Source organism: Podarcis cretensis (assembly GCF_951804945.1).
Source record: "Podarcis cretensis genome assembly, chromosome: 7".
NCBI classification, from domain to species: domain Eukaryota; kingdom Metazoa; phylum Chordata; class Lepidosauria; order Squamata; family Lacertidae; genus Podarcis; species Podarcis cretensis.
This window is the reverse complement of record NC_137176.1, coordinates 86039128-86057256: the sequence shown is the minus strand read 5'-3', so window position 1 is coordinate 86057256 and position 18129 is coordinate 86039128. Positions and strand designations below refer to the sequence as shown.

The following is an 18129-nucleotide window of genomic DNA, read 5'->3' as shown; positions in this document are numbered from 1 at the left end:
TGGAAGTGGGGAAACTCTACTGTAGTGAAAAGCTACCCTTGCGTTTCTTCCAAACAGCATCCAGCATCACAACCAAATCTCATCAGAAGTCCGGAACTCCGAGTACCTCACCAGCATGCCGCCCCTGCCAGTAGAGTGCCTCGACATTGATGGAGACTGGGGCACGCTGCCGATTATTTTTGAAGACAGATATGTCGATTTCCCCTACAAAGGTGGGTAATAAACTGAGCTTTGGAGCTCCTCCTTGGGAACTTTGCTTTCTTTTTTTCTTTTTGAAATAATTTTTATTTGGTTTTACAAGTACAGTGGTACCCCGGTTTCCGAGCAGCTTAGTTCACAAACAACTTGGAACCCGAACGCTGCAAAACCAGAAGTAGGTGTTAAGGTTTTCGAACTATTTTTCGGAAGCCAAATGTGCTCCGAAAAATAGTTGCCAATGCAATTCTGGGCTGCATCAATAGGAGTATAGCATCTAGATCAAGGGAAGTAATAGTGCCACAGTATTCTGCTCTGGTCAGACCTCACCTGGAGTACTGTGTCCAATTCTGGGCACCACAGTTCAAGAAGGACACTGACAAACTGGAAGGTGTCCAGAGGAGGGCAACCAAAATGGTCAAAGGCCTGGAAACGATGCCTTATGAGGAACGGCTAAGGGAGCTGGGCATGTTTAGCCTGGAGAAGAGGAGGTTAAGGGGTGATATGATAGCCATGTTCAAATATATAAAAGGATGTCACATAGAGGAGGGAGAAAGGTTGTTTTCTGCTGCTCCAAAGAAGCGGACACGGAGCGGACACTACAAGAAAGAAGATTCCACCGAAACATTAGGAAGAACTTCCTGACAGTAAGAGCTGTTCAACAGTGGAATTTGCTGCCAAGGAGTGTGGTGGAGTCTCCTTCTTTGGAGGTCTTTAAGCAGAGGCTTGACAACCATATGTCAGGAGTGCTCTGATGGTGTTTCCTGCTTGGCAGGGGGTTGGACTCGATGGCCCTTGTGGTCTCTTCCAACTCTATGATTCTATGATTCTATGATTCTGTAAATTGAGTCCCCCACTGCTAATGAGAGACTTCCTCTTCCATTCTGAGGTTGTCCTAGGCACCCATGCAACACAGAGGTGATATTTTGAGCTTATATTTGGTGCTTTTGTTTTTTATTTTATTTTTTGCATTTTTGTTTGTGCAGTTTTTTTGTTTTTGTGACTTGTTTCTGTGATTGTGTGGAACCCAGTTCAGCTACTGATTGATTGATTGACACTGGGCACTGCACTGCAGGGGATGCCACAAGAATGCTGTAGAATCCCAACTCTTCCCCTTTTTTGTATTATTCTTTTTTGTAATTGTTATATAAAAGGAGGTAAAGGACTCCTGGATGGTGAAGTCCAGTCAAAGGCGTTTATGGGGTTGCAGCGCTCATCTCGCTTTCAGTCCAAGGGAGCCGGCGATTGTCCACAGACAGCTTTCCAGGTCATGTGGCCAGCATGACTAAACCTCTTCTGGCACAATGGAACACTGTGACAGAAACCAGAGTGCACGGAAACGCCGTTTACATTCCCACTACAGCAGTACCTATTTATCTACTTGCACTGGCATGCTTTCAAACTGCTAGGTTGGCAGGAGCTGGGACAGAACAACGGGAGCTCACTCCGTTGTGGGGATTCGAACTGCCAACCCAAGAGGCTCCATGGTTTAGACCACAGTGCCACCTGCGTCCCAATTGTTATATATTGTAACTCAATAAAACTGTTTTTTGAATCAAGCTGATAATTTTACTGAAGCAATTAGTTTTTAGTGCTGCTATAATAATCAGGGTGTATTTACCCTCTCTCTCTCTCTCTTTCAGTTCAGAACTTGGACAGCTTGCCGGACTATGTTGCTTCTGCTGCTGGCAAATCACAAGTGGACTTAATAGGAAAAAACGAGGATCCTTCTTCAAATGATGACTCTGCTTTAGCAAAGGGAGACTTCAGGAACAATGCCCCTTTCATCATCCATACAGATAGGATAAATGGAAAATCAGTGTATGGCCACAGCTATCCAAAAGGAGATTCCTGTATGGTTGAGAGTTTCAAGGATCACCCCACAACTCAGGTACACACAATGAATGGAGACGCCCAGTCCCATGGGGATGAGTCAGATCTGGCTAGCAATATGATTTCTGGTTTGCAATCAGAACTCCTGAAAGATAATACAGAAAACCTTAAGACACCAATGGAGCTTTCAGAAAATAATAGTGATAGACTTTCACCGGAGGCCACCTATTTGGACATAAGCCCAGTGTGTAATACTGACCACCAAGGAGAACCAATGCTAGTCATGACTGCCCAGTATGATGGTGGCACATGTGGACAACATAAACTTTTGAATGAGATTGAATTGAGCCAAGCAGCTTCAGGGGATGGTTGTGAGTCTACTCTCACTTCAGACAAACTTCTAAATGCCCAAGAGAAACCAGCGGATCAGAGTTGTGAGTCAACACTGCCATCCTTGAGGACATTTGATGTAAGTGATGATTTGGGTTCACTGAACCAGATAAAAGACGCTGAGGAGATTAAGGAGCAAAGAGTGCAAGAGTGTGAGGAGTTCAGCTTGACATCAGGGGTCATTAAGAGATCTTCGTCACTAATCTCAGACTCAGGGATCGAAAGCGAGCCAAGCTCAGTAGCTTGGTCTGATGCAAGGAGTAAGGCTTTGGAGTTACCCAGCGACCGGGAGATTCTTCACCAGCTCGTCAGAAGGCACGCGATTCACCGTAACTCTCTGGAGGGCGGACACACAGAAAGCAATACCAGCTTGCCCAGTGGCATCCAAGCCTCCCTCACCTCAATCAGCTCCTTGCCCTATGAGGAGGAAGAGCGGGAGGTGGAGCCCAATAAGCTGACAAAATCTATCTCAGCTCCTCAGATCAGTAGCCCTGAGGAGCCTGTTGATGACATGGATATATCAAAACATGCAAAAACTATATTGGGCACCACAGAGGGGCAATACGTGGAAATAGGGTGCACGAGCATGGCCCTAGCAGAAAACGTTTCCATGTGCCGGAATGCCAGAGAAAATGGTGGGTTGCCACTTCCATTTGCTACCATGGAACACCCCAAATCTGCCTTTGAAGAAAATGTTGGCAGTCCTCACTTACCAGAAGCTGCCGAGGACTTATCAGAGGTGGACTGTGGCTTGGAAGCTACAAGAGAAGCTGTATTTCTAATGCAAAATGAAAATCTACATGACACAGTTGAAAGCCAGCTGCCAAAGACAACAGAGGAGATCTGCTTGGGAAGGGTTGGTGACTATTTGGACACCAACACCACTCCTCTTAATGTGTATGAGGAGGAGGTAAATTTGCACACAGTCCACGGTTCGTATTCCACAAACGTTGAGGTTTTTTCACACCATGTGGGCCACACGCCAGACTATACTAGCACAGTCTCGTCAGAGGTGGTACCTGAACCTGTCTCTGCAAAGGGTCCCCATGGCAGTTGTCTTGCCAATGGCAAAGTAGTGATATGTGGTGGAGAAATACCCAACTTACAAGAAATTGATCTGGATAACAGACCCGGCTGTGGATCTTACTGTGCAGAACCAGAAAACCGAGAGTTCAAAATGGTGGCAAACAGCACAAGCTTCCATTCAGTGGCTCCAGGGGCACTGGCGCTCGAGAGCAAAAAGGCTATTGAGGTGGTCAACTTATCTGTTTCTTGCACAGCCACCTGCCTTCCTTTTTCTTCAATCCTCAAAGAGAACCCACCAGTGGCTGGCTTCTCCTCCAAGCAGGTCACTTCTCCAATTACTCACCAACCAGTGGGCTCCTTTGGGGTCATCTCCTGTGAGTCCAGTGATGTGGATGGGGAGGCCAATGAAAGGATGCTTAGGTAAGTAGGTCCAAGGGCTTTTCATTCCCCACATGTTCTATTGGCTGCAATTTCCTGGATTTGGTGGGTTGATTTGGTTCTTCTGATTACACCAGCATCTGGGGTTCAGGAAGCCCAGAAGCTCAGCTAGGTCATTCTTTTTGCAATTTGGATTGAAGGTGGTTTTGGGGGAAGCACATAAAAATGCAACATTTCACGAGATACATATAGGATAGCTATGGATTGTGGCTAATGCCATATTTACACTGCTTGCCAAACCAGTGGTGGGAGCACACTGGATGTCAACATGATGTCATATGATTGACAGGTGGGTGGTTCCAATCACCTCTCAAAATTGTCCTACTGGGGTGTGGGAGATACAGATCTGTCCCAGTGGGCTGAAAAGGTCCCCCAGCCCAGGCCTACATCATTAGAGACTGTATGGCTGGCATTTGGGTTGAGATTTTAAAAATCTGAATTTGGTTATCCTTCCACAACTGGTCTACCAGCTGCAGTGGCAAAATCCAATTCTCACCCCCAGCCCTTTGAATACAATGGTTGAAAAGTCACATGTTGTTGAATGCCCATCTCAATCAGTGATTAATTAGTGTATTCTCCAGTTTTCATCAGGCCAAAGAAAAATTTAAAAAAGAGCTGAAGATTGAAGGATTTCTGTACAGTGACTTAACTGCACTCGCTTCTGATATCCCATATTTCCCACCAGAGGAAGAGGAAGAAAATTTTGAAGATGGGATTCACCTAGTGGTCTGTGTCCATGGACTGGATGGTAAGGCCAAAGAGGCTATGTGGGGATAACTGGGCATTCTGAATATACAGTGTTCACACAATACATAATTGTGTGTGATGTGAAAGCAGACAGTTGCAGTTACGCTAGTCATAGAGGCCATGGTTAGGGGGTCTTCAAATTTGGGTTGGACTATAAATCCCAGCCTCCTCTGGGAAGTAACTCAGTGCTTCAGAACTTTCACAAAGTCATGGGTGTTCTGAACCATAGGCCCAAAGGAGGGCATGTATGAGTGGTTTGATGCAGGGATACCAAAGAAGGATTTCAGAAAGACCAGACATCCAGTTCTAGTGCTCTATAAGCTTACAACACAGTGTGCAGAGCCTCACTGCTTTTAAAGACATAGGATGGACACCGTAACAGTGAGACGTCATCATCATCATTTTATCTGCATGCCGCCTTTCCACAGTTAAAAACAATGCTCAAGGTGGCTTACAACATGACAAGTTTTACATAATTACAAAAGTCATAAACAATAAATAAACCACAGCAAAAAAATACACAACCAAATGGAAAACAATTTCCACATAAATCAAGATCTAAAGCTAAGAATACAGCATTAATATCACGGTTTAAAATGACATAGGTAAAAAATAACAGCAATTAAAAAAACAACAACAGAGCCCTCTCTGCATCATGACATGTCCGCACCTGAGCAAACATTCATACAACCTTTATGCACAAAGCAGCATGCATCACTTTACCCAGAACCTCCTATCACACTTGGCTGGTGAGGCCATAGGTAGCAGCTACTCAAAGCTTCTCCGCTCTGGGCCTAGAACTCAGTATCCCAAGGTCCACAGATTAGCACAGCATCAAAGTAAACCAAGTAGCATATACCAAAGCAAATATATATACACATTATGGGCTCATTCTTGCAACAACTTCCAGTTTTTTTGGTGTTATCTTGGCCACCAATATGGTGCTTGAATGCCTTCTAGAACATTTCACCTGGGGTTCAACACACTGGGTCAAAGTTTGATAGGATGAAAATTGTCCTGAAAATGAATCACCATTTTAGATGAGGCACTGCATTCACACTGGGGGCATCACAGCCATATCACTGGAACACAAGTCATTTCCCACCTCCTCAGGATATGCCTGCAGTGAGAGCGGGAATGCAAAGTCATGCAAACTGGCCAGCCTAGATACATGGACTCATCATCAGAAGAATCCACTCATGTTTGCTCTGGAAAGAGACATACCAGACCGTCATTGTCAGCCCCCCTCCCCAATAAGCAGGATGAGAGATGGGTGGGTGATGTCCTTCAGCATGGAACCCGTGTCTTAGAAAAGCAATTTCTCCCCCCCTCAAGGTAACAGTGCAGATCTACGGCTGGTAAAAACTTTCATCGAACTGGGCCTCCCTGGTGGAAAGCTTGACTTCTTGATGTCAGAAAGGAACCAGGTATTTTGCTCATTTCTTGCTTCTTCAATGTTTGTACCTCAAGTTTCCATCTCATAATGATGCATTCAACACAGTTAATGATATCACAATTTAAAAAATGGAACACAAAGCCTCAGAAAATAATTACAAATACATTGGAGCTCAATGGGACACTCCTTCTTATCAAGGAAGACCCATGTGGGTTTTTTTGTATGTCCTCTGTGATTAAGCACATCCTCCCATGTCTAAATAAAATGGAAGATAGTAAGTTTCAGAGAAAACCATTAATTATCAGTGCAGGCAAAACAAACAGGCCAGAGTCTATATTTAAGTTTACGAGCATGTTTAGTGGAAGGCAATATTGCAAATTGGATGTGCTCGTGTTTTTCTTTGGAACGAGTGGCAATTAGCAAGATGGATTTTCTCTCTCACACAAAAAGAAGCATTAATTACTGGATGTTTCCCTTGAATCTTTGTCCCAGCATTTGATGTTTATTTCCCTGGCATCTCATTAGTTTTGAATCTGATGCAGAGCTGATGGGATTACAAAGCAGCACAACTCCAGAGAAAAAGAGCCATTTGGCATCCTCATCCCTCTGAATTCCGTTCCTCCATCATTCCCTTTCTGTTTATTACAAGCAACAACAGAATGCATGGCTTAGCATTTGCATAACTACACATTGCTGGCCCTCAATGGGTACTAATTATAACTGTTCAACCACAAAATATCAGAACTATGTTGCAACAATGCAACTTTGTGGTAGCTTTGCGGTCAACATTAGCCATCTGATGGTTTCATAGAGGAGAAGAAGAGTTTGGATTTGATATCCCGCCTTTCACTCCCTTTAAGGAGTCTCAAAGCGGCTAACATTCTCCTTTCCCTTCCTCCCCCACAACAAACACTCTGTGAGGTGAGTGGGGCTGAGAGACTTCAAAGAAGTGTGACTGGCCCAAAGTCACCCAGCAGCTGCATGTGGAGGAGCGGAGACGCGAACCAAATGCAGCTGGACTTTAAGTGGTAGTAAAAGTGGCAGTAGGAAGCTTACAGAGCATTGGAAGGGCTTCATCACCAACCCTTCAGCTCTGAGGCATGCCAGTGAATGCCAAAAATTAAGGATGAGACTGGAATATTGACTGAGGCTGTGATCCTCTAACCCTTTTTCACCTTGAGGTCCACATTCCCTTCTGACCTACCTTCCAGAGGTTCCATGCGAGTGGTGGGTTAGGTGAGAGGCAAAAGTGGACAGAAAAAAATAACGCAAATTTTAATTTTGTGCAGTAGGCCAAGTTTTGCACAGCTTTCTTTATCCTCCATCCAGACTAGTAAGAGGAATTGTCAGAATGCAAGTACAATTCCCCGCTGGGCAAAAACATTCATGGAAGATGCAAAGCCAAGCCAGTGGGAGACATGGCCTTGGGAAAGTGAGTGTGTTTGGGGAAATTTCCAAGGGACAAACTGAGATGCCTAGAGAGCCACATTTGACCTGCATACTTGAAGTTCACCATCCTTGCTATTACAGTTGCATGTGAATAACTCCCATGGAACACAGGGGTGCTTACATTTGAATAGACATAGGTAAGATTATGCCAATGCAGGCAATACATACAATTTTGTATGCGTGGTTTGGTTGGAGAGCTGCACTGGAACATTCAGAGAGGTTGTGTTTAGATTTGCATCCTGGTTTGGGAGCTGTGAATTAGGTAGTTTCTCATTAATATGAAAGCCAGATTGAATTTCTTTAGCATCCCTACCACACACCCAACACCAGTTGCAGAGCCAACAGAAATGAGCCTCTGAAATGCATGGCATGCCTTGGGCAGGTGTACTCTTCTTTTAAATATTCTCGAACTTCTTTTGTTAATCATTTCAAATATATGGTTTACACACACACACCACATACTCTGTGTGTGTGTGTGTGTGTGTGTGTGTGTGTGTGTGTGTGTGTATGAATGATAGATAGATAGATAGTCTCTTTCTTCTTCTTTGCCTATGAAAACTCGGAAGGGTACTACCAACTGTTCTTCTCTTGATTTAACAGACAGACACATTTGCAGATTTCGATACAATGACCGACCGCTTGCTGGATGAAATAATTCAGCACATTCAGCTGTACAACTTGTCGATATCGCGAATAAGGTAAATAGCAGTGGCAACTGTGGAGCAGGACGACGTCATTTTCATAGGCTACTGTTTGGTTGTTAATATATTGAATGGTGGCCCTTTCTGCTTTTGTGCATCACTTTTGAGGTTCCTTTGAATGCAGAGCAGTGAAGGCGTTCTCTAAATAAATGGATACAAATTGTGTCCCCACAGTTTCATCGGCCACTCCCTTGGCAACGTCATCATCCGCTCCGTGTTAACCCGGCCCAGATTTCGCTATTACCTCAATAAGCTGCATACTTTCCTTTCCCTCTCTGGGCCTCACTTGGGAACGCTTTACAACAACAGTACTTTGGTTAGTACAGGTAAGAGCTACCGGCTGTTTGAAGGGAAACACTGAAAGTATGAGAGTGGTTCTAACATCCTGTCTAATGTTTCTTTCCCCATGCTATGAAATGTCATAGGAGTGTCTCCAACCAGGAATGTTATACAACCATGGAAACCAATTCACTGAAGACCATTGGTTTCTGTGGGCATGCTCTGGTTTCAACGGGTATACTCTGAGTTTTATTGGAGATCACACAGACACACACACAGACACACACACAGAGAGAGAGAACGACCAACCTCACCAAATGCACAAAATGAACCAATAACATGCTTTATAAACATGTGGACTTTGCTTGTCCATTGCTAATAAACCAAGGTTAGAAAGTTGTGGCCCTCCAGATGTTGTTGGATTCCCATTAGGTCAACTCCCATTAGTCCGTGGCAGCATGACCAGTTGGTTGAGGGTGATGGAAGCTGTAGTCCAAGAAACCTGGAGATAGGCCTAACCTACTTTTAGAGGTCTTGTCTCCCATCATGTTACAATTCCCAGTACACAATCCCTGAAAAGCCCCTTTGCCTGCTAGCCAACCAGCAACTATCCCTTACCATCACAGTACTTTCAGATGACCATTCTGGTTTTGAATAAATAAATTAAAACTTAAAAATTGCCCAGTAGCACCTTAGAGACCAACTAAGTTTGTACTGCGTATAAGCTTTCGTGTGCATGCACACTTCTTCAGTTTTGAATGACCCAGGCCACTCAGCTTCCTCCAGTAGTTCTCAGACTCCCTTGGAAATAGCTGCTTTGGGGTTTAATGCAGAATTGATCTACCCCAGTCGGTTTGCTGGGCTTCACCCCACGCAAGTGCTCTTGGAAACCCACAAATCACCATTGCTTTTTCTAGGCTTGTGGCTCATGCAGAAGCTGAAAAAATCCGGATCACTTTTGCAGCTGACCTTCAGGGACAACGCAGATCTGCGGAAATGTTTCCTCTACCAGCTCAGCCAAAAAACAGGTGGGTGAGTTAAAATCAAAGCCTCTATTCTAGCAAGTGGTGGTGTCTTCATCTGCTTGTTTGAAATCCAGTTGACTTGGGGAAATGGCCATTTCACAGAGAGTAGTTTCCTGTTTGGCTGCTATCACAGGAGCCAACTGCTAGGGGTCGAGGTCCCTTCCTTCCCCCTCCCAAATAAAATATTTGAGGGAGCTGGGGGCCCCCAAAAGTTGCTGGGCATTGCCATTCAAATGGTGTATGCACGCTGTGGCTTGTGATAAATTATATGGGCTGGAGCTTACCTGCTCCTCCATGTTTTATTCTAGTTGGCATCCGTGGCTGCTACTATGCTGTAAAAAAGAGGTAAAGGACCCCTGGACGGTTAAGTCCAGTCAAAGGTGACTATGGGGTTGCGGCACTCATCTTGCTTTCAGGCCGAGGGAGCCGACGTTTGTCCACAGGCAGCTTTCTGGGTCATGTGGCCAGCATAACTGAACCGCTTCTGGCGCAACAGGACACCGTGATGGAAACCAGAGCACACCGAAATGCCATTTACCTTCCCACCACAGTGGTACCTATTTATCTACTTGCACTGGCATGCTTTCAAGCTGCTAGGTTGGCAGGAGATGGGACAGAGCAACAGGAGCTCACCCCATTATGCAGATTCGAACTGCCAACCTTCTGATCGGCAAGCCTAAGAGGCTCAGTAGTTTAGACGAAATGCAGACTCTTTAGACCTCTTTGTCTGGCCCTTCAGATTCCACACATTCTCCTCAACCATATCACCTCTTCTCAGTACTATTATTCAAAAGAAAGAAAGAAATAAAAAGAAACAGAAAAAGAGGGAGTTTCCAGAACTTACCATGAAACTTACCTTTTTCTTCTTTGTATGGTATGATGTTGTCTTCATAGTGGACATGCTCCACCACCCAGCATACATTTCATCTAAGGAAGGCTGTTCTAATGCACACACTTGTTTCCTTTTTCCTTTCTTCTTTTTACAGGTCTCCAGTATTTCAAAAATGTTGTCCTGGTGGCCTCTCCCCAAGATCGCTACGTACCATTTCATTCTGCAAGAATAGAAATGTGCAAATCGGCCCTGAAAGACAGACAGACAGGTGAGCTTCTTTGTGGACTTAAGAGAGTGGTTGTATTTAAAGCAACAACAAACTGTGCATGGATTTATTTCTAGATGGGCATATCCTAATAGGACACATAGCAGATTTATACAGTGTGAAATCAGATACTTCCCTGTTTCTAGATGCCCGTAATCTCCATTAATCAATGGACATCAGGAGACAAAAGAAAAGAACAAATCTCCAGTTAGATCTAAGACTCCTATCTGAAATCTGGGTCATACATGGTACAGGGAAACTTCCTATGTTCCTCAGGAGGAACCAGGGCCATCTGCCACAAAGGTGATCACTTGAAGGTGATTGCTATTCATCCCAGTTGAGTCAAACAATCGCATATTGCAAGACCATGTGAATTAGACCAGGGGTAGAGGCCCTCAAGGTACGGTTGAGCTGCAAATCCTACCATACCTGACCATTCCCTGGTGCTGGTGGTGTTTTGAGTTCAATGCTCAGAAGTGCCCCATTTGTATGCAAGTCTGCTATTCTTGCATGTGTCCTGGCTTCTGTGTTTAGAGCTCCTTTTATCATTGAAACTACACCATGTTCAGAAACAGGCACTTATGGATTTATGTAGGCAAATAATACCCCTGAGGAGTGGTATTGGGGTAAAAAGAGAGCAGATTGGAATGGGAAAAGAAGAGCCTGTTAATCTCCCAATTCAACAAGGAGAGGGGCACAGGGAGCTATGGATTAAGTTGGAAAACACGAGACATTTACCCAATGGGAAAGGACTGTGTCTCCTCTAGACTGGTGGGTTTTCCATTTTGTTTTGTTGGTTTTTTTGCAGATATATTCTGCAACATGCCATTGATACAACAATAGTTTATTAGTGGTGGATTTATGCTGGACTACCTACACATAAATTCACTTTATTAGTTGTTCTGCTATACTTCCTGAATGATATTACATTATTGCCATCTGGTGCTCCTGCAGTGCAGCACAACAAAAGCAGAACAAAAAAACCATTGGAATATTTGTGATGTGGAAAGTTACAGGATTTCAGCAGGGAGCTACAGGACGTGTACTGGTTGGAAACAAAGTGGTGTGTCTGCCTTGAGACTTTTCCAGGAGCATGTGTGTAGCCAGGATTTATGTTGGAGGGGGCAGCACCTGCGTTTGGATCTCGTATAACCACTCAGATACCACAATGAGCGCAAAACATCATGAATGCACAATAGAAAGGCCATATTGATGGGCAACATGCGCCACACTTCGAAGTGCTTAATTTCACCACTTGAAGCATCTGTCGTGTTGAGCTATTTCAATTGCTTTTGTTTGATTTGCTCATTTCAAACAGCTGAAAGTCTGTAAATTTCGATAATAAGCCTGATTTGCAATGGGGGGTTGAATAATTTTGATTGCAACTGTAGATGATGATGATGATTGATAAATAAATAAATAAATAAATAAATCTTGCAGGGCAGCAGCTGAAGAAGGAGCAAAAAGGGTTTTCTTGTGTGTGTGTTTCTTGTGGCTGATTAGCTGCTTTCCCTGTGCAAACGTCAGAGGGGGCAGGGTTTCTGTTGAGGCAGGTGATTAGCTGTGGGAGGAGCTTGCAGGGCAGCAGCTGAAGAAGGAGCAAAAAGGGTTTTCTTGTGTGTGTGCTTCTTTGTGGCTGATTAGCTGCTCTCCCTGTGCAAAGGTCAGAGGGGGCAGGGTTTCTGTTGAGGCAGGTGATTAGCTGTGGGAGGAGCTTCTTGTAAAGAAGCTGGTAAAATGTGGTCTTGACTATGCTACCACTCAGTGGATTTGTAACTGGCTGACTGACCACAGGGTTGTGTCTTGGGCCCGGTCTTATTCAACATCTTTATCAACGACTTGGATGATGGACTCAAGGGCATCCTGATCAAATTTGCAGATGACACCAAACTGGGTGGGGTGGCTAACACCCCAGAGGACAGGATCACACTTCAAAACGACCTTGACAGATTAGAGAACTGGGCCAAAACAAACAAGATGAATTTTAACAGGGAGAAATGTAAAGTATTGCACTTGGGCAAAAAAAAAAGAGAGGCACTGTCAGAGCTGCCTCTAGGTCCCAGCTCACAGAGGACCAACGCTAGGCTGTAGTAATGTACAAAAGTCTTTATTGAAGTTCAGTTTCCATTTCAAAGCCACAGCGTGCAGCCCTATGTCTTAAACCCTAGATCGGCGAAGTCCCGTCTGAGTCTCCTCCCCTATGACACCAGTTTAAGATCCTAGCCTTGCTCCACCTTTTACGCTGCTCTCTCCTCCTCTAGGTCCTCCTGCCCGCTGGGGCATTGCCCTTTCTGGACTCTTCCGACGCTGAGTCGCTTAGCTCCTCCCCCTCCCTCCAGCGGGCTTTAGGACCCGGTTCCCAATCCTCATTCTCTGCTGTCCCACGCTCCTGTACATTTGAACTTGCCTCTCGCGCCAGCCCAGTGACCTTTCTCCTAACCGTTACACTACTTCGGTCACTGCTTCCCTCTTCCGGGACACTGGCCGGATCTGACCTCTCCTCCGTTGTCCGACTTTCTGATGGAGGCGTGGTCAGCCCTGCCTTATCTTCTCTCCCTGGTGGGGAATGCACTGGCCCCGATCCTTGGGACTCTTCCCCCCCCACTCTGCTCTGTTGGGGAAGCTGGTCCTGATTTCCAACTACTGCTCTGGGAGTCCCTGCTGCCCCCTTGCTCCTGGGGCATTCCCCTTGGGAACCCCCTACCCCTGGCCACTGGCGCCCCCTTCTGTGAATCTTCTGATTCGCTGGAGAGGCTCATGGAATCCCTCGGTCCACTGTCCTCTTCTCCTACGCTCCCCTCGGATTCTTCCCCTTCGCTCTCCATCTCCTCTCTTCCCTGTGCCTCTGCTCCTGAGCCCCTGACAGGCACAAATACAAGATGGGTGACATCTGGCTTGAGAGCAGTACATGTGAAAAGGATCTAGGAGTCTTGGTTGACCACAGACTTGAAATGAGCCAACAGTGTGACGCGGCAGCTAAAAAAGCCAATGCAATTCTGGGCTGCATCAATAGGAGTATTGCATCTAGATCAAGGGAAGTAATAGTGCCACTGTATTCTGCTCTGGTCAGACCTCACCTGGAGTACTGTGTCCAGTTCTGGGCACCAGAAGGACACTGACAAACTGGAAGGTGTCCAGAGGAGGGCAACCAAAATGGTCAAAGGCCTGGAAACGATGCCTTATGAGGAACGGCTAAGGGAGCTGGGCATGTTTAGCCTGGAGAAGAGGAGGTTAAGGGGTGATATGATAGCCATGTTCAAATATATAAAAGGATGTCACATAGAGGAGGGAGAAAGGTTGTTTTCTGCTGCTCCAGATAAGCGGACACGGAGCAATGGATCCAAACTACAAGAAAGAAAATCCCACCTAAATATTAGGAAGAACTTCCTGACAGTAAGAGCTGTTCAACAGTGGAATTTGCTGCCAAGGAGTGTGGTGGAGTCTCCTTCTTTGGAGGTCTTTAAGCAGAGGCTTGACAACCATATGTCAGGAGTGCTCTGATGGTGTTTCCTGCTTGGCAGGAGGTTGGACTCAATGACCCTTGTGGTCTCTTCCAACTCTATGATTCTATGATTCTATGAAATCTTTATATCCTGCCCATCTGGCTGAGTTTCCCCAGCCACTCTGGGCAGCTCCCAACAGAATATTAAAAACACAATAAAATATCAAACATTAAAAACTTCCCTTCAGTTGTCTTCTAAAAGTCAGATAGTTGTTTATCTCCTTGACATCTGATGGGAGTGTTGGGATTTGCAGGATACTGAATAAGTCTGCAGGCTTCAACAGGATGATGCAATACTCTGTGAAGTGCTGAGTCAGAGTGACTCAGCAGGAGTGTGATTAATGTGATTGGCTATCACCTGTTTTAAAAAGGAAAGCCTGTTTAACAGTGGGTGTGGTTGCTGTGGTGGTTGTGCTGTAGTGTGGTGGTGCTGTGGTGGAGAGTATTCGTTTGTAAGTACTCTGTATGGACTGTCTCTTTTGTAAATACCTGTATATACCTCACATTAAAAGACTGCACTGGGAAAAACCTGGGACTCTTAGCGTTTCTGCTGAAAGCGCCGCGAGGAATTTCGCGACAGGGAGGACGTTCCACAGGGAGGGCGCTACTGCCAAGAAGGCCCTCTGCCTGGTTCCCTAGAATCATAGAGTTGGAAGAGACCACAAGGGCCATCGAGTCCAACCCCCTGCCAAGTCTCACTTTTCGCAGAAGGTCCTCAGAGGTGGACCTCAATGTCTGGCCTGAATGATGGGGATGGAGAGTCTCCTTCAGGTATAGATAGACAGACAGATAGATGATAGATAGATAGATAGATAGATAGATAGACAGACAGACAGACAGACAGACAGACAGACAGACAGATAGAGCGAGTGAGCTATAGATAGTAACACCAACAGCATCTGAAGGGCCACAGACCCTTCATCTTTGAGTTACACAAATGCAGCCAACTACACAGAAAAAAAACCTATATTGATGGGAAACGCCTTTCAGAGCCCAGGAACAGATAGCATTGGGGATCACCTTCACCTCTGCAATGCCAGCAAAAGCTCAGCTGGACTTAGGCAAAGATGGTTGAACCACTGTCAAGTATCCCCCCCCCCCACTCAGTTATTTTAATTTATGTATTCATTAGTCTTCCTTCTTAAGTATAATGACTTAAAATATGGCACAATCATTATTAGTGAAATATTGAGATAGCTACTCTTATTAACTGTTGTGATGATTTGCAAAATTGTCCATAATTACAGTTTTCCTTTTGATAAACAGTTAGCTTGGCTAATCATGCTATATCCCAACTCTATATGCTTTTTCAGGTCTCCTATTAAATTTTCCTTGCCTGCAGCTATTAAATACATAATTGGCCTTTGAAACTTAGGAGGATTAGCCTATTTTTCATACTTCAACAAACATCATTTCAGATCTACTGATAATTTAAATTTGTGCATTTCATTTTTACTATTTATAGCTTTATCCCAGTACTTTCTTTTTCTTTCACAAATGCACCACATATGGATAAAATTCCCTATATCTGTTGCGCAATACCCACCTTTCCCTTCCACCCTTCCCTTCTACTCATTTTCCGTGGTGAAAGTTAATAAAAATATTATAAAAAGAGAACAGGATGCTGTATGAGATGGGCCACTGGCTTGGTCCTGCAGGCTCATCTTGTGTTCTTCAGACACCATGAATATTGAAGACAATGAAGAAATAATAATAATAATAATAATAATAATAATAATAATGTTTTTCAACTTTCCAAGGTCCCGTTTATGCCGAGATGATCAACAACCTCCTCCGGCCGGTTGTGGGGACAAAGGATTGCACTTTAATCCGCCACGATGTGTTCCACGCCTTGCCAAACACAGCCAACACCCTGATTGGGCGAGCAGCTCACATCGCGGTGCTGGATTCTGAACTGTTCCTGGAGAAATTTTTCCTGGTTGCAGGACTCAACTACTTCAAATAAGACTGTGAGCCTCGGGGCAGCAAAGGGAGCCTTGCATATTGAATTGCAAAGACTTTCTGGGCCAAGAGAGTGCTTCGTTTCTAGAAACAAACAGAATATGCTTACGGCACACCCTAGTGGCTTGGGGAGAGGAATCAAAGTGCTTTGGTTATAAGGTATTCAAAGGGCCAAAAATTGGTGCTTTTTGGAAGATGTAAACATATACATGTTATTCCGTCTTTTTTCTTTTTGTTCATCTAACCACCAACCTCCTAAAAAAAAAAAAAAGCTTTTAAAATCCTGAGGATGTGATTATAGATCTGCCCCCTTTATAATGGTCACTGGACTGACATCTTTCTCTCCCTTCCACCATTAAGAAATCCACTTAGGCATAAACTGCCTTAGCTGAGTCAATAATTATTATTTAAGAAGAAACTTGTCTGGTTTTGTAGATTTTCCATGTTTCGTGTGGTCAACAAAAGAAGAAAGATGTAAACTCAGGTTAAATTCTCCTTTGTGGTGAATCAGAAAATAGGAATGGAAATCTGTGGATTACAGCACTTTATTTATTTGGCAGGGGAAGTTAAGAAGAAAACTCGTAAATGTGTGGAAAACTCCAGTTCTGAAGGCCGCAAAGTGTAATAAAATTATCTCTGCAATGTCTAGTCGCTGACTTTGAACTAATCTGTTGTGGTGTCCCAAATTTTGGTGGGCAGGGGCTTTCCTTGTGGCAATCAATCTGATTTAAGGGACTCTGGAGGAGCTTTGAAGGCACTAGAACACAGGCTGGCAATGGCGGACATATTGTGAAGTGAGCAAGGACTGAAGGATGTCGCCCCAAAATGACTCCTTCCGCTGATCAAGACCCAGGCCTCTCCTCCAGCATACAGAGGCTACAGTTCATCCACTCACTTCAAGACCCAGACAAGGGACCCTTGAACTGCTTCCAGTACTTGAGGAGGAACTCTCTCCAATATGAATAGCATACAGAGTTATTCCCTTGTTCATCGCAGGTTGCCCTAAGTTGCTAAAAGATGCTGACAGTGGTCAAAGATGCAGGGACAGTGGTTGAAAAAACCACCTGCCTATAACTTGGCATGGGAAAATGTGGTTAATGCGCCTACTTAACAGGGTGACCTTGGGTACCAGACTTCATTTTTTTGGGGGGAGATAAGTTAACTAGAATTTTCTCCTGTGCCTCCTATAGTAGGAGGATTGGAAACAACAGAAGAGCCTTGTTGGATGAGGCCAGCAGTCCATCCTGGCCAATCAGATGCCTAAGGGAAATATACAAGGAGAGGATGAGTGCAATAGCTCCATCTCCCCTTGCGATTTCCAGAAACTGGCTTTCAAAGACCCCCAGCAGTGGACATCATGGCTGGCTAGTAGCCATTGGTAGAGAAGAAAGCGCAGGGATTAGGTGACTGGCTGGAGACCCTGAGTTTGGGAGAAAAGATTATAGGAAATGTGCATATCTATTGGTTTGAGCTGGAGGCAAGAGAGGTGCGCCTATCACAGTCTCCACCTCCAGTTGCTTTGTGGAATGGTGACACTGCGGGCCACGTCTTCTCTCTTCCCAAGACATCTCTAGCCCAGCCAGTCAGTCGAAATTGGTCTCCCAGGTGTGTTACCTCTAAGCAGGAAAGGAGCCTCCTGTCGGCCAATCCAAAGGCCTATTTGACATCATAACCAATGGTAGCTCAGTGGTAGAGAACTTGATTTACAGGCAGGAGATGCCAGGTTCAGTCTCTGGTATCATCATCAGATGATAGCCTGCACCTCATGCCTGAGAGTCTTCAGAGCTGTAGTGATTCAAAGTATACAATACCTGAATTAGATGGATAAGTAACCCAAACTGGTATGGCAGCACTCGGTGTAAGAGCTTTTGCAAATATTTCTCTGAGATTTTGCGGCACGTAGAACTAAACGTTCTGTGGGAAAAGGTTGAACTGGATGGAGTAGCTTGGAATGGTATGACTGCATGTTATTTTAGATCAGGCTTTCTCAACCTTGGCCCTCCAGATGTTTTTGGCCTACAACTCCCATGATCCCTAGCTAGCAGGACCAGGGGTCAGGGATGATGGGAATTGTAGTCTCAAAACATCT

General features: G+C 44.8%; 1 protein-coding gene across 1 annotated transcript in view; it reads left to right on the top strand.

Moving 5' to 3' along the window:
• The window catches only part of FAM135B (family with sequence similarity 135 member B), a 162504-nt gene extending 145816 nt beyond the window's left edge, over positions 1-16688 (top strand). The window contains exons 12-20 of the mRNA XM_079984151.1: positions 58-212; positions 1839-3864; positions 4464-4630; positions 5965-6056; positions 8075-8172; positions 8350-8501; positions 9372-9482; positions 10466-10579; positions 15839-16688. Of these exons, the coding sequence (XP_079840277.1) occupies positions 58-212; positions 1839-3864; positions 4464-4630; positions 5965-6056; positions 8075-8172; positions 8350-8501; positions 9372-9482; positions 10466-10579; positions 15839-16044 (3121 nt within the window). The 3' untranslated portion in view covers positions 16045-16688. The remainder of the gene's footprint in view (positions 1-57; positions 213-1838; positions 3865-4463; positions 4631-5964; positions 6057-8074; positions 8173-8349; positions 8502-9371; positions 9483-10465; positions 10580-15838) is intronic.
• Positions 16689-18129: the final 1441 nt, after the last annotated feature.